General features: G+C 46.6%; 1 protein-coding gene across 1 annotated transcript in view; it reads right to left on the minus strand.

Moving 5' to 3' along the window:
• Positions 1-5,773: 5,773 nt before the first annotated feature.
• Positions 5,774-15,631, minus strand: part of LOC134094379 (coiled-coil domain-containing protein 33-like) — a 75,954-nt gene continuing 66,096 nt past the window's right edge. The window contains exons 13-14 of the mRNA XM_062547883.1: positions 8,548-8,769; positions 5,774-5,869 (exon numbers count right to left, since the gene is read on the minus strand). Of these exons, the coding sequence (XP_062403867.1) occupies positions 5,774-5,869; positions 8,548-8,769 (318 nt within the window). The remainder of the gene's footprint in view (positions 5,870-8,547; positions 8,770-15,631) is intronic.

Here is a 15,631-nt window from a genome sequence, read left to right on the forward strand (position 1 = left end):
GGAGGGAGAGGATGCTCCAGAGAGGTCCAGGGGGAGGAGGTGTGGTGGGCTGCCGCTGGTCCCATGTGTCCTGCCCTCCACGCCTCTCTCGTCCCCTCTGTGTCCTGCATCAGTATTCGGCTCACACTCGCCGCACCACACGCCAAACGCTGCCAAATAGGCCCTTCAGTGCGCTGACAGGTCTGAGGCCTGTGCCACACACAGCCACAATTAGCCTGCCACACACAAGGGCCTCTCCCCAGGGCCATCACACACTTTTGATGTCTCTCTTACACACTCTTACACACACACACACTCCCTTTTTTCCTCCTCTTCTCTGCCATCTCTTTCTCTCTCCTATCCCCCATGCTCCCCTCCCTCTTCCAACCCCCCAATCTCCCCTCTCTCTCCCTCTCTCTCTCTCTTCCTCCCCTCTGTGCCTCTTGGTCATATCCATGTGTCTCATCATTACGCCGTTTGTTCTACAGCCACTATGACCTCTACTCTTCCTCCGTCTCCCCTCCCCTCTCTCCACTCTCTTTTTCTTCTTCCCTCCTCCTCTCTTTGGTTCTGCTTTGTCCATCTCTCGTCTCCATCTTAGTAGCCCTCCCCCCTAAAATGGCCCCTCTGTCCCTCCTGCAGAGCTGGCTGATGAGGCAAAAGTAATCATGGAGGAGAACATGCCGAGTGACAGAAAGAGAGAGAGAGGGAGGGAGGGAGGGAGAGAGAGAGAGAGAGAGAGAGAGAGAGAGAGGTGAGAGAGAGAGGTGAGAACATTCAACAGCTGTTCACATCCTACTGTAGAGTGGAAAACCAATGCTATGTTGCTAGGATGCTGAAGCCGTTTCTGTGGATACCTTTATTAAGTCACCATCATGTGACCATTGCTGATGAGCTACTGACACGAACTCACTGATCTATAAAGTCTTTATAGATCAGTTCACGTACTGTATGCCATGTCTGTCATTCAGATCTGCTCTCCTCATTCATGTGTCATATCTCAACACCCCCAGTTAGGTTGAATATGTATGATTGCAGATGCAAACATCCGTATCCGTACAGTAGTCATGTTAAAACATATATTACAAGCACACGATCAATATTACACTCATCAACAGCACGAGGCTCATAATTATTGATGAGCTGTATAAAAATGCTTTAAATGCCACTGAAAGACTGTTGCTTCTAATTAAATATTTCATTTCAAACTCAATATACTGAGTGGGGGAAACAGTGTGTTGCTGCTGGAAGCTGAGATTAATTTTTGATGTGCTTCCACATCAAATGGCCTCACTTTCTCTCTCATCCAAAGGACAGAGGGATTAACTAATGGCGCTCAGTATCTCATCTCACTTGGAAAGGATCTGAGCCCAGGGATGGCCAGTATTTCTCTGTTTCTATGGATACTTATGTTTCAAATACAAAATATGACTTTGTACTTTGTATTTTATTGAGTTGAAGAATTATGTATACATTTTTATGTATCAAAATACTTTATTGGTGTGCAAAAATGTAATAGAAAATACTCACTGTGAGATGCCTACTGTACATGATGCTATCATAAGAACGCAAAATAACGCAAGAAGCCTGTTGTCGACTTATACCAAATAGACACTGTGATTTTAGTCCAGACAAATTTTTGAATCTGGTCTATTCAATTTGCTGTGTAGTTTGAGCAGGCTCACAACACGTTTACAAGACTTAAAAAATCAATGTTTCAGATCCAGTCCAATAACATTGGATATCTGGTAATATGTCAGATTTTTTTGTTGCCTATTTCCTGTCGAATTATCCTGAAATGTTCAAAATATTTACACTATGCTTACTTATCCTCTGTGTAGTGGGTATGGAGTGCAAATATATTCTATTATTAATGGAAAAATCCCAAATATAGTAAAGCTTTATTAATTATTACCAGATGATGGATTAGGTGCCCCATTTGACAGGTGATGGTATGAATGTCATCTGATCAATGATTGATGTATGTTCATATCAAATCTCTTGAAACAACATTAAATTACTGCACTTAAAATCAATTTTCAGCTCATTGTTCAACCGAGATTAGCAATGTGGCACCACCAGAATTAAATTCCCAGATTTCCCCATTGGGCGTGACCCGACTGGGCACTTTGCGATCCTAATTATGCGGCGTCAGCAAGAGGAGAGAAAAACGTATTTACTCTGTGTGTGTGTGTGTGTGTGTGTGTGTGCACATGTGCCTGCTTTTGAGAGAGAGAGAGAGAGAGAGAGAGAGAGAGAGAGAGAGTGTGTATGAGGGGGAATGTGTGCATGTGTGTGTTTGAGTGAGAGAGGGGGGGGGGGGGGGGTAGAGAATGTCTGTGTGAGGGAGTGGGTGTATGTGTGTGCGCGTGTGTGCGTGTGTGTTCCTCTTCCTAATGTTGGTTTTTGTGTGATTCAAGGACATCTGGCCTCCACTGAAGGACAAGCACAGGGATAGTCCCTTTAGCCTCAACCCACTAAACAATATGAAGCCATCCATGAGTAACCCAAATAACAGACCATTCATCTTGATGAAAAAGAAACTTTTCAGGTGTCTATTTCATAATGTTTACCGGTTTGTGTGTGTGTGTGTGTGTGTGTGAGAGTGTTTAGTGTGATTCTTTCCCTGTCTATCGTCATGACAGACACAAACAACTGATGGAAAAGGACAAACGACTGACCGATTGATGAACGAGACCTCGCCCAGGATCGATGTGGACCAATCCAACTCAGGAATGGATCCGAATGTTTCTGTGCATCTGTGCACGTGTAGGTGTGTGTGTAAATATGTGTACATGTATGTATCACTCTGTAAAAAGTTAACCTACAGAGAGCCGTGTTTACCTGAGGATTCTAAGTATTTCCTGACTCCCCCACCCAATCCGCCCACAGGCTCGGTGTGACCTTTAAAACACAGCATACATCAAGGGCTTAATGACTTACAGACACTCTGACATTTACACCTCCCTGGCAGCGTGTCGAGCAGAGAGCAGGAGGAGAAAAGGAAAATGTTTTCCTCCACTGCCGAGACATTTGTGACTATTTCAATTTCTGCAATCAGATTGCAATCTAAAAAAAAACCTGAAAAAGAATAAAGTCTGGAGATTTCTGTGGAATGGAGCCATCACGTGCACTGTGAAATGAAACCATTGCAGATGTGTAAGTGTGTGTTTAGTGTAAGTGTGTTGATGGTGTATGTGAGTGTGTGTGTGTGTGCATGACGTGTGTATTCCATGAGACATCACAGGGCGCCTCCCAGATTGATGAGTGGGTGTAGGCCGGGCCCGTGATGTGATTCATCGACTATCGTTTGGCAGGACGGTTCTGGAGATTGGATTTAGATCACAGGGCAGCCAGGGACAGCAGTAAAATAACCCCCCCCCCCCTCCACCCACCCAAATGGAAAGAAGGTCCTCACTTCCCACCTCTACACCCGACGTGGGCAAATTGCATTAAAGCATCAATCCGGCAGCATTAAAATCACTCAGTGGACACAACCCCCCATGCAACAGCCCCCACCCTTTGCAGCCTTCATCCTTAAAAGCAAGGTTACATTCCAAAATGCCTCTGCCTCCGTGGGTCGCTGTTTCTGAGCGGTGCCTTGACATCGCTGGAGGACGACCCCGTGCCGTTCAATAGAGTTGTCACCTTCAGCAGAGGCAGAAGTCAATGGACCGAATTATTGGTTGATAAATTGCTTTTGCGTTCCCATGTGCCGATCGGCGTGAGCGTGAACCACAGAGGGCTTTTCACAGCTCGCGCTGCTGTTTTCCGACGGCTGCTTCCAGCGGCATGTAAACAATTCATCCCGCCCTGCTGGGCCAATTAAGGAAATGAGTTTGAGCTGAAAAATGATCCGCTGGGGAGAGAGAGAAACGATTGTAGCTGATTTCTAAAATGGGTTTGGCTCTCAAATGTGTTCTCTCTGCGCTAAGAAATAACACAAGCAGAAAAGTTGTATCATTGGTACAACAAACTTACACATTGCTTATAAATAAATTATATTTCAACCAGCAATTGTCACAATGGAAAATACAAAACATGCTAAATACCATAATTATAACCTCATTAGACACAGATGACACTAAAAACACCACTAAATGAATACAAAACTAGAATGACAGTCATATTTACACATGTTCAGTGTTCTACTCTATATTTAGTGTTGAAGACTGCTGAGACTACTTGAAACATTATGCCGCAGTCCTTAACTTTCAGTCTCCATTGTTGTCTGCAAATGCACCAGTGTAATGGATAGGGGCTGCAGTCTACTGATACGGAGTATTACCATTGAGCAGCTGAATTTATGAGGAAAACACAATCCCCCATCTCCCCATTTCCACAGATTGAATATGGGTGTGCATGTGTGTGTGTGTGGGTGTGTGTGCGGTGAGGGGGTGCAAGGAGGGGTATAATGCAGATTAAAAATTGATCTGTGTAAAGGAGGAGGATAACCTTTCAACCTTCCTTTATCCTCGACGATGTCCGCGGGACGATTTACTGCCCAGCGGATGAGCAGCGAGTGTCTTAAGATGGAGCAGATAGCGGCCGGGGGAGTGGGAGGCCCATTATACTACAGGCTGACCACAGTCACCACCATGCCAGGAGGAAGCCCGAGGATGGACTCATCGAAAAAACAGTTAATCTATGGCTTTCTAGGGTGAGAACGAGTGCACTGTCAGCTAAAGGAAAGAGGGATACAGGGAGGGAGGGAGGGAGAGACGGATAGAAATTTCACTAAATCACTAAATTCTCCGCCTTCCTTTCTGACTCTGTCTCCAGCTGTTGTAAACAGATAGAACTGGAAACTGGGACTTCAAAGCAGCCCTGTATAACCTTGTACTAAGAGGGAGAGAGAGGGGGAGCGGTATAGAAGGAGAGAAAGAGAGAAAGGAGAGAAAGACAGGTAGAGAGAGATGGAGAGAAGAAGGTAAAGAGAGAGGGGGAGAGGAAGAGGGAGACAGCGGAATGGAGAAAGAGAGGAAGACAAATGAAGAGGGAGATAGAGAGAGAGGCAAAAAGAGAGAAAGAGGAGGACAAACTCTCTCTCCTTTCTCCTCTGGTTCTCCTGGGGTTCCTTCATTCTTACATTTCTCTTTCTCTCTCTCCCTCTCTCTCCCTCTCTCTCTGGTGAGCTGCGAAAGCTGCTTATCATTGAGCAGCAGCCAGCAGGAGGAGACAGATAGAGAGAAAACAGAGTGCTGAGCCTCAGTAAACAGCTCAGTAAACAGCTCTCAGTGGACACATCCTAATTACTCTGTCCAACACACACACACACACACACACACACACACACACAAGGAGCGCGGAGGAATCGGAGCTGCACGCTTACACCCAAAACAGGACTGGGGAGGAAACAGACACATACTGGCCCCTTACAACACGCCTAACACACACACACTGGAAATACCAACACGTGAAGCACGTGAGGCACACACCTGTACTGTACTGTCAGCTCCACTTAGCACCAACAAGGAACTGCAGACATGTTCTCTTATTGAGTGGCAGGAGAAGAGAAGCGTCTCAAACACACTCTCTTTCTCTCTCTCTCTCTCTCTCTCTACCTCTCGCTCTCTTTCTCTGTCTGTGACAGATCAGCCTTGACTGCTTTGAATGAGCTCAACTGTTGATTTCATCGGTTATGGCCGCCTCCTCATCTTCCTCCTCTCCTTCCTCACCCTCTTCCTCTCCTGAGTGCAGAGACGGGGTCAAGGCCTCTCCGCCCACATCGCCCATCCTCCTCCTCCTCCTCTTCCTCCTCCTCTCCCCATCCTCCACTTCTTCCCCCCTCCTGTCAGTACTCCTCCTCCTCCTCCTCCTCCTCCTCCTCCTCCCTGTCTGGGTTGCTCAAGGCCAGCTCCATGTTGGCTCTCTGCTGCTCAGGCCCCGTCTGCAGCTGCACACTAATCCACAGGTTTTCTAAAGCGTGTGTGTGTGTGTATGTGTGTGCGTGTGTGTGTGTGTGTGTCGTGAAGCCAAGGAGAGACCCAGGGGCATGACTGGCACGACAGTATCCGGCTTTACAGATAACCGCAGGACAGAAACAGGGGAGAGTGTGTGTGTGTGTGTGTGTGTGTGTGTGTGTGTGTGTGTGTGTGTGTCATCTGGGGAGGCTGGAGGCTTGAGGGAGCAAGTGTGTCTATAATGATGAGGTAGCCTGCAGAGTCAGAAGATACAGGAGCTCAGTGCTCGGGGCACAAAGGCTGGACCAAGCGCCCGAGAGGGCAACGATGCATGAAGTATCAGCGGAGAGCAGACTTGAGAGGGATACTGGAGTCATGCTTAACTGCTCACAATACTCAATCCAACAATCCTTACTTTCATTTAGTTCAAATACCCTCCCGAAAACTCCTATATTCCACAAAAGGAGAAATATATGCAATCCTACACATTATGTATGCTTTCTCTCCAAGTGGTCATACCTAGCACTAAAAATAACTCACTGAAAGAAATTTCTCTAACAGAATTCCTGAAATCCTCAAATGGCCCAGGAACATTACCAGCAATCCTCCACATTATAATAGAATATCATTTCAGCCCTGGTCACAGAGGTCAGGTCATGTCTAACGTCTCAGCCCTGGCAGTTGTGAAAGGCAGGCCTGGCTGAATGTCATTCTCAGACCTTTAGTGAGTAATGCCACCGCAAGGGACTCCCCAGCCAACGCCCCTGAGGGACGCCGCTCCATCTGCGCCCTGTTATGGCGGTTGAGGTCATTTCAAACCAAAACCTCTAACGGGTGGGCGCACTGTGACTTCATGATATATGACTGACTGGCTGGGGGATTGTGGGTGGGTGAGTGCTAGATGTGGGTAGTGTGTCTGTGTACCCGAAAACACTAATCGCTCCAGTGTGGGAGCAATTTTGTCTGCCATATGTGATTCATTTATTCTAATGTTTACTACAAGTAAATTATTTCATCCTTGTCATCGTCAATTACTCCTCCCCGTTTTGTCACACTGCAGCAGCACTCAAATGAGTCAGTTAAGACACAGTGTCGCTTAGGCATGGTCAGGCACACTAAGGCGCAGTTGTAATGGTCACCACTAGGTGTCACTGTGGTCTCACCATGGCCTGTCTGCCCTGTGACCCACTGCTGCAGGCTGAGTCTCTCAGACTGGAGCTATATAGGCACACTTCCTCTCATGTATGTTTCTATCGTGTGTGTACTGGTATATATGTGTGTGTGTGTGTGTGTGTGTGTGTGTGTGTGTGTGTGTGTGTGTGTGTGTGGTCGTGCAGAGCGCATCGGCTGTTATTACTGTTCCACACTTCCTGCTCCCTCTCCCCTCTCCCCACACACACACACACACACACACACACACACACACACACACACACACTTCTGACCAGGTAGAGCGCTAGCTGCAGGGAAATTAGAGCCCCATTCCTGCACTGGAGCCGAGCAGAGAGGGGAGCAAGGCCACATGCATTATTCCATACCTGAACCCCCCACCACACATCACACACACACACACATGCACACACACACACACACACACACACACACACACACACACACACACACACACACACACACACACACACACACACACACACACACAACCTTCCTGCAGGGACCAATGCAACCCTCTGCCAATACCTAGCACACATAAAGGATTTATCAACAGGAGGGAGGAGGGGTTGGGTTGGAGAGGGTCAGACCACCACACCCCCTCATTAGTCAGAAGCAGAATCACCCACCACCCTCATTGACCACCCTTGCCAACCAACACCGCTTTCAACACGCATTTACATATCGGCTAACTACACATTACATTCTCTACTTTCTTTGGTTTCAAACAGCTGAAATGTATACGTTACTAAACAGTTCAAATGTATACGTTATGTGGAGGCTTCTGGGAGCTTTCTTCCTGTCTAATATGAGTTCTACGGCTCTGCGATGACCAAAACAAAAACAAAGTAGAATAGGATTCAGTAACACACCAGTGTGTGCTGGTCCCTGCCCCTTGTTTGGTGTGCGGATGACAGAGAGGTAGGTAATCAGATTCCTTTCAAGGAAACTTGCCAGGAAATCAATACCAAATAAGGAGAGCTGATGAATTAAAAATTTGTACGCGCCGACAGTATTGATCGCCTTCAATCTAAAGGGTTTTGACAGTATACACACAATCAATACTGACATAACTCTTCTATAGGAATGCCCTGCCTCAACGGAAAACAGCGTTGTATAATTGCCATGCAAATGAAAGGGTTCATAAACATGTGAAAATAATAATGGTCTCGTAATGGAGGTAATCCGATTAATATACCCATCAATAATGCCAATATTAGATTCAAGCAACAGTTAATAGACCGATTGTGTGCACGTGCTGCCTATGGAACCATGTTGCCTATGCAGCCACACTGCGAGGGACAAAGAAAGAAAGCTGTGCAATGCAAAGGAACATACAAAGGAGCATATAGGTAGATGTGTGTGTGTGTGTGTATGTGTGTGTGTGTGTCAGTGTGTTTGTGTACATGTGTGTGTGTGTGTGTGTGTGTGTGTGTGTCTCTCTGTGTGTGTGTGTGTGTGTGTGTGTGTGTCTGTGTGGGAAGAGGTGACTCACGTCAGGCAGAGGCGGGGTGAGTCGGTCTATGGAGAGCTGGAGGGTGGGTGATGTGGGGGGGTCTGGCTCCTGCTGTGGGGCTGATGGGAAAGGGAGAGGTGTGGGGGGGTCCGGGGGAGAGTGGGGGGTGGGTGTCATGGAGGACGCCGACTCATCCTGCTGCTCAGGGTCCAAACGGGGCAGGAGACTGGTGTCCGCCTCGCTCAAGATGGAGTCTGGACGCTACTCACACAAAGACACACACATACTCAGATACACAATACTCCAGGTGCATATATTAGTACTCCCTCTCTCCATCATTCTCTCTCTCTCTCTTCTTTCCCTCCCATCTCTCAGAGGTTCTTGGTCTTTCTTTCTCTCACTCCCTTTTGTTCTGTCCCCCTCTCTCTCTTTGTCCCTCTCTTTCTTTCTCTCCGTCTCTCTCTCTCTCTCGCTCATGTCTCTCAGAGTTTCTTGGTCTTTTTTCTCTCTCTCCCTCTCCATCTCTCCCCCTCTCTCTGCTGGAATCATGTTACCCAATATTCTAGATTGCACTTTCTCTCTGCCTTATATTGCCTTAATGGATGTAATGGTAATCATGCTCTAAGTAAGTGTGTGTGTGTGTGTGTGTGTGTGTGTGTGTGTGAGAGAGAGAGCGAGAGAGAGAGAGAGAGAGAGAGAAAGCAAAAGGGAGAGGGAGAAAAAAAGACCAAGAGACTCTGAGAAACAGGAGGGAAAGAGAAGAGAGAGAAGGAGAGGGAGAAACAGATACCGAGATGGCCACCAAGCGATGCATGGAAAATAGAAAAATAGAAAAATAAAGAGGGGAGGGGGGGGGGGGGGGTGGATAGACAGACAGCTGACAGGAGGGAAAGACTCCGCTGAGAGGGACTGAAATACTCTCGTATGAGCTGCCCTCCCCATAACCTTGACGAGCGAGCCCGTCCACCGGCAGGGTCGTGGCATTTTAATTGCCCCTCCTGAGAGCGGAGAATTACCTCCTCACAGACCTCTGGTGCTGCCCCTGCGTCCTGCCGGAGTCTGGGCAACGGGACTCCCATCATGCACCTCGGCGTCTGTCGTCCCCTCCTGCCCCTCCCCAGGCCCCGCCCCTCTCTGCGGCCGCCGTGGTAACCGCGAGACTGGTTTTCCAGCCCGGGCTGTAACACGATTACAGGAGGATACGCATCTCCAGCGGCGACCGCACGATCGAGGCCACCATTAAGACGACAGACCCTCAGACGTACTGCAGCCGCCGTGGCTCAGGGGCCGGGGGAGGTGAGCCTCCAGCCAGAGGCCAGTTAGGAGGGCCACGGCGCATTAGCAACATCTGTCTTATGTCTTACAGGCAGCGCTTGCTTGGAAGGAGACGGAGGGCCTGAGCGCTTTAAAAAAAACATCACTGGCTGTGTCTCAGCTGTGTGCAATATCCTGACGTGCTTGTTAAGGCTCATGATCTATTCATAATTACTGTAAAAGGGAAAATAAATGAATTGTGCTGATGACAGCGTTTCTGCCTAATACCCCAGAAATGTCATTAATTGAAAAGTCATGCTGTAAAAAAGAATAGATAGATACAGAGTAGACACTAAAAAGATCACAAAAGAAGAGAGAGAGACAGAGAAAGAGGAGAGACAGCAGGAGCAGTGGTGATTCATTTCTAAGAGTGGCCCCTAGTGGGACACTGATTAATTCAAGGGTGGCATCTAGATAAACAGAAACATGCTCAAGTTGTTAAATTAGCACATATGCATGAGTAAAACATGTACTGAACACCATACTCATAAATTGAAGGACAAAGACCATACTCCCACATCAAATTTCTTTGTATTTGGATAAATGTATTTCGGAATCCCATTGAAAAACCCATTTCCAAGATTTGATCCAATCTGTTATCCAAAATCTCACTAGATTACTTTTGAAAAACTGGGCCCTGGTGACGTTAGTCTTGTGATCATCAGACTAAGCTCAACCTGTACGCATTTGGATAGTCCTTCAACCAATCAGACAAACGATCCGGGTGCGCCTGGTGGATAAGTATGGTTTTCGGTGCATGGTTTTACTAATGCATGTGTGCTAATTTAACAACGTGAGCATGTTTCTGTTTATCTAGATGCCACCCTTGAATTAATCAGTGTCCTACAAGGGCCACCCTTGTTAAATAAAAAATGGCTAGAATCAGCACTGTTCAGCCCTGTCTTGTCTTAAAAAGAGCACTGATCAAATGCCACAGGAGAGGACAGGCGGAGAAAGAAGGCAGTGCGTAATTTCTCAATCTGAACATCTGCTTTTATAATTCCATGGTATTCTGCAACATTCACATCCAGTAAGCGATGGCTCAAGAGATGATGTGCAAGTCAGTGGATCTGTAAGCAGGTTTCACTTCCCTTAACTGAGATGGGGGAGTGACTTGTGAGTTTTCGATTGTTGGCAGTGCATGAGTCCAAGACAAATTTCAAGTTGGGATGTAACAATGCACCGTGAATTGGCTAAAAATTGGTACATACTGTATGTGAAAATTACAATCAGTTAAGAAAAAAACAGTGGATTCTTGTAGCTACGCTGTTGCTGTATTGCAGTCAGGTATTGCTTGTCATTCCCAAATAAACCAAAACTCCTGTCCCTCCTGTCTTTCAATCCTGGTGATGTCCCTAGCTAGAGAGACACAGACAGAGAGAATGCTAGACAGAGAGAACGCTAGACAGAGAGAGCGCGCTAGAGAGAGAGAGAGCGCGCTAGAGAGAGAGAGAGAGAGAGAGAGAGAGAGAGAGAGAGAGAGAGAGAGAGAGAGAGAGAGAGAGAGAGAGAGAGAGAGAGAGAGAGAGAGAGAGAGAGAGAGAGTGAGCGTAAGCGCTGAGTTGGTGTGTTCTCCGTTATGGAGACGTTTGCCTCCTTCAATTACTGCAGCATCTGGAGGCCAATCTAATTAGAGCGCCGTCCTGTAAGCAGCACAGCCCATCAGAATGAAAATTACTGTAGGAGATCCAGGAGGGGAGTGTGTGTGTGTGTGTGTGTGTGTGTGTGTGTGTGTGTGTGTGTGAGGATATATGCTTTTGACTGTAACGCGTCTGTATGTAGTTGGTGATGTTTGTGTTACGTGTGTGTATATTTCATGTTTCGTATTTTCATATTTCATTACATGTGTATGTTGGAGTGTGCATGTGTGTGTGTGTGTGCACCTGGAAACCTGACCCAAACGGTCACCGCAGTAATGACAGGTCCAGATAAGCTCACTAAGCTATGCACAATCACATACACACACACACACACACACACACACACAACATATGCATTATCACACACACACACACACACACACCACAATCATAAGAAGTGTCCTTTAATCTCTTATGTCTCCAAACCTATTTGTGTCACATGTCCAATAGCTAACAATAAAGACGGCACAGCAGGTCTACTTCTAACACACACACACACACACACACACACACACACACACACAAACACACACACACACACACATGTGCACACACGCACGGTCGCACGCACACACACACACACACACACACACACACACACACACAATCCTCTGACTCATGCTGTCAAACACAAATGGCCACTGATGCGGACTGTTCATCAGACTGATTGTTCTGCCATTTTCCCTTGGCCTGCATTTCCCTCATACAACAACAAGAGAGATATTGATCTAAACAGACCAGCGGATCATTACTATGGACATATACATCCATGCACATAAACACAAAATAAATACACACACTTAGCACTGATTAGGGCACAGATTCATTCACAACCAGTACACACGCACAAAACACAATGCATGTTGTATTTAATTTAGATTAAGATGTTTAGAAAAACACAACACAAACAATGACAAAAAATAGCACAGCCTACAAATATGCAGATAAACACCCACACAAATGGGTCACAAGCACATTGGTAAACACACAGGAGCACACACACACACACACACACACACACACACACACACACACACACACACACACACAGAGGACAGAAGCAGTGGTCCTCAGGGGAACTCTGTGTGTGTGTGTGTGTGTGTGTGTGTGTGTGTGTGTGTGTGTGTGTGTGTGTGTGTGTGTGTGCAGAGGAAGAGCTGAATGCCTCTCCATTCCAACAGCACGCAACCAGTTGCAGCACTAAGAGCCCTTAGCGCTGTCCATGGTGCTGAGCACAAGGAAGGCATCAAAGAGCTAAACCTCTCTCTACTGTACTTCTGCCCTTCACACACACACACACACACACACACACACACACACACACACACACACACACATACATGCACACACATAGACACAGAGGCAAGGGGAGGCACCATGTGCGCTTGATTCAATTAGTGAGTGTGTGAGGGGTCCCCTGGGACTGTGCAGTGGAGAGTGGGGGTGTGGAGTCTGCCCATCTAACAAAGACATGCGGCGCACCCCCACGCCCCTACTGAATCCACCTCATTAGGCAAGCAAGCGGGTGCCCAGCACGCATGGAAACGCACGCACGCACACACACAACGCACGCACGCACACACAAATGCAAGCACACACGCACGCATACAGACACATAATGAAATATGAAAATATGAAACATGAAATATACACCAACTTTATACAGACACATTACAGCCAAAACATATATCCCCTCACACACACACACACACACACACACACACACACACACACACACACACACACACACACACACACACACACACTCCTCCTGGATCTCCTACAGTAATTTTCATTCTGATGGGCTGTGCTGCTTACAGGACGGCGCTCTAATTAGATTGGCCTCCAGATGCTGCAGTAATTGAAGGAGGCAAACGTCTCCATAACGGAGAACACACCAACTCAGCGCTCTCTCTCTCTCCCTCTCTCTCTCTCTCTCTCTAACTAGGGATTTCACTAGGATTGTAAGACGGGGGGACAGGAGTTTTGGTTTATTTGGGAATAGCCAGCAACACCTGATTGCAGTACAACAAATAACAGTTTAGCTACAGTAATGGAAAAATCCTGGTGCTGCCACTGTTTCCCGGTTGTAATTTTCATGTGTGTGCAGATTTTTAGCTGATTCACGGTGCATTGTAACATTCCTACTTGTTACAGCTGGAAACTGGTATGCTAGATGAGGTGGAACTTGATTACAGAACGCTGACTTGACTTATATGACACAATAGTGAAGAGAAGTGAAACCTGCTTACAGATCTACTGACTTGAATTGCACAATAATCATCTCTTGAGCCACCGCTTACTGGATGTGAATCTTGCAGAATACCATGGAATTATAGCAGATGTTCAGATTGAGATATTACGCACTGCCTTCACTCTCTGCCCTTCCTCTCCTGTAGCATTTGATCAAGGTGCTCTTTTTAAGCTGAACTAGGATAGCCTTTACTACTAGCTACTACAAGATACTGCTGATGCATGTGATCATTCAATAATCAAACAATCATCAAACAATCTTCAAACCAAAACAATTGCTCCCTAGACTAAGCTTCTGGTACTTTTTAACCAGATAAGTCGTACATTAGTCCTTTGAGGCCTAGGCTATTTTCAGTGTGATTTTACTATTAAGCTCTTTGGTCATTGTAAGGTGCATCTATTATGCTAGGCTGTATAGTTCTTAAGACAGTATTACTGTAGCTTCCCATATGATGTTGCATTCATGTCACCTGAAGCAGGATGGTAGAATCTGTAGCAGTTTGCATGTTTGGATTGCATGCCCATGAACATGTCTTGAATACATAAAAACATGCTGAGAGAGCGAGTGAGAGAGCATATATTTCTAGAGTCTACATGATGAGATACACACACACATACACTCACACACACAGGCACACGCAGCAGGGATCAGAACAGCACCAAATGGACTTTACAATGACTCCCAGCAGGATTCCACACTGCGGGCGAAGTCGCATTAGCATATGCTGTATCTTGAGTCTCTCTACGTCCGTTCTGTGCAGGTTTACAAGCACAGAGCCTCAGTCAATTGTTCAGCACAAGATGAAGTGATCTGGCAGCTAAGTAATGTACCCACTCCTTCAAATCCTTTATTTCAACAGGCCTAATACTTGCTCGTCTTGCTAGGCTTTTTAATTTGATATTCCACAAGTATAATTAAAACAAAGTTTTCAGTGTTCCAGAACAAATACAGTACACGTTTCCTTCTTGAAATCAACATCACTTTCTGCAATCCACACTAAATACAGAGACATTCAGGGTGTTAGGGTTTGTTAGAGTTTCCTATTAAGAGTAATGTTTGTTTTAATGTTCCCGGCCGGCCATGACACTAAAGGGATACTGCGGTCCAGTTTGCACTGGAGAGAGGTCTGTTAGGGTCACATGCACAGTAACATCTGAGGAGAAATACAGGACCCTGGGAGCAGTCCTGATGCGAAGGTTCCAGATTGCTTCACACAGGAAGCGCAGTCTGGCAGCCAGACAGATCCGGTGAGCTGAGCTGAACTGAAACTCTGCTATCAGGAAGGGCAGAGAGAGAGGGGGAAGGAGAGGGAGAGAGAGAAAGAGAGGAAGGGCAGAAAATGACAGAGAGAGAGAGAGGGGAGCTCAGGACAGTGCTATCTCATGGCTAACATCTGTCCTCAGGATGCTCACAGACTCTGCCTTGAACTCTCCTCTGCTTATATCAAAATACTGGTGAAAACACACATGCAAACACACACACACACACACACACACACACAGTGGTACAAATACACAGGCAGTTACACACGCATACATACACCGGCACAGGAATACAAACACATACAGTCAAACTTCACCCACCACCATTCCATCCACGATTTACTGAACACACACACACACACACACACACACACACACACACACATGAAATGGGGGTGAAATGAGGTGTCTATTTATTCAGGATGGATGGTGGTGGAGGACAGTGGTGTGTATAATGCTGCATGCTGGGCTTACAGGCTGTAGCTGTGGTGGTGACAGCATTGGTATTCACCTGCCATCAGCACACACACACACACACACACACACACACACACACACACACACACAGCAGATGTGCGTGTCTCTGCATTAGTGAGCTGTCTGAACGATTTTCAGAGCAGCACGCTGGATTGTGATAGCGAGAGGAGGTGGTG

Source organism: Sardina pilchardus, chromosome 10, assembly GCF_963854185.1.
Source record: "Sardina pilchardus chromosome 10, fSarPil1.1, whole genome shotgun sequence".
NCBI classification, from domain to species: domain Eukaryota; kingdom Metazoa; phylum Chordata; class Actinopteri; order Clupeiformes; family Clupeidae; genus Sardina; species Sardina pilchardus.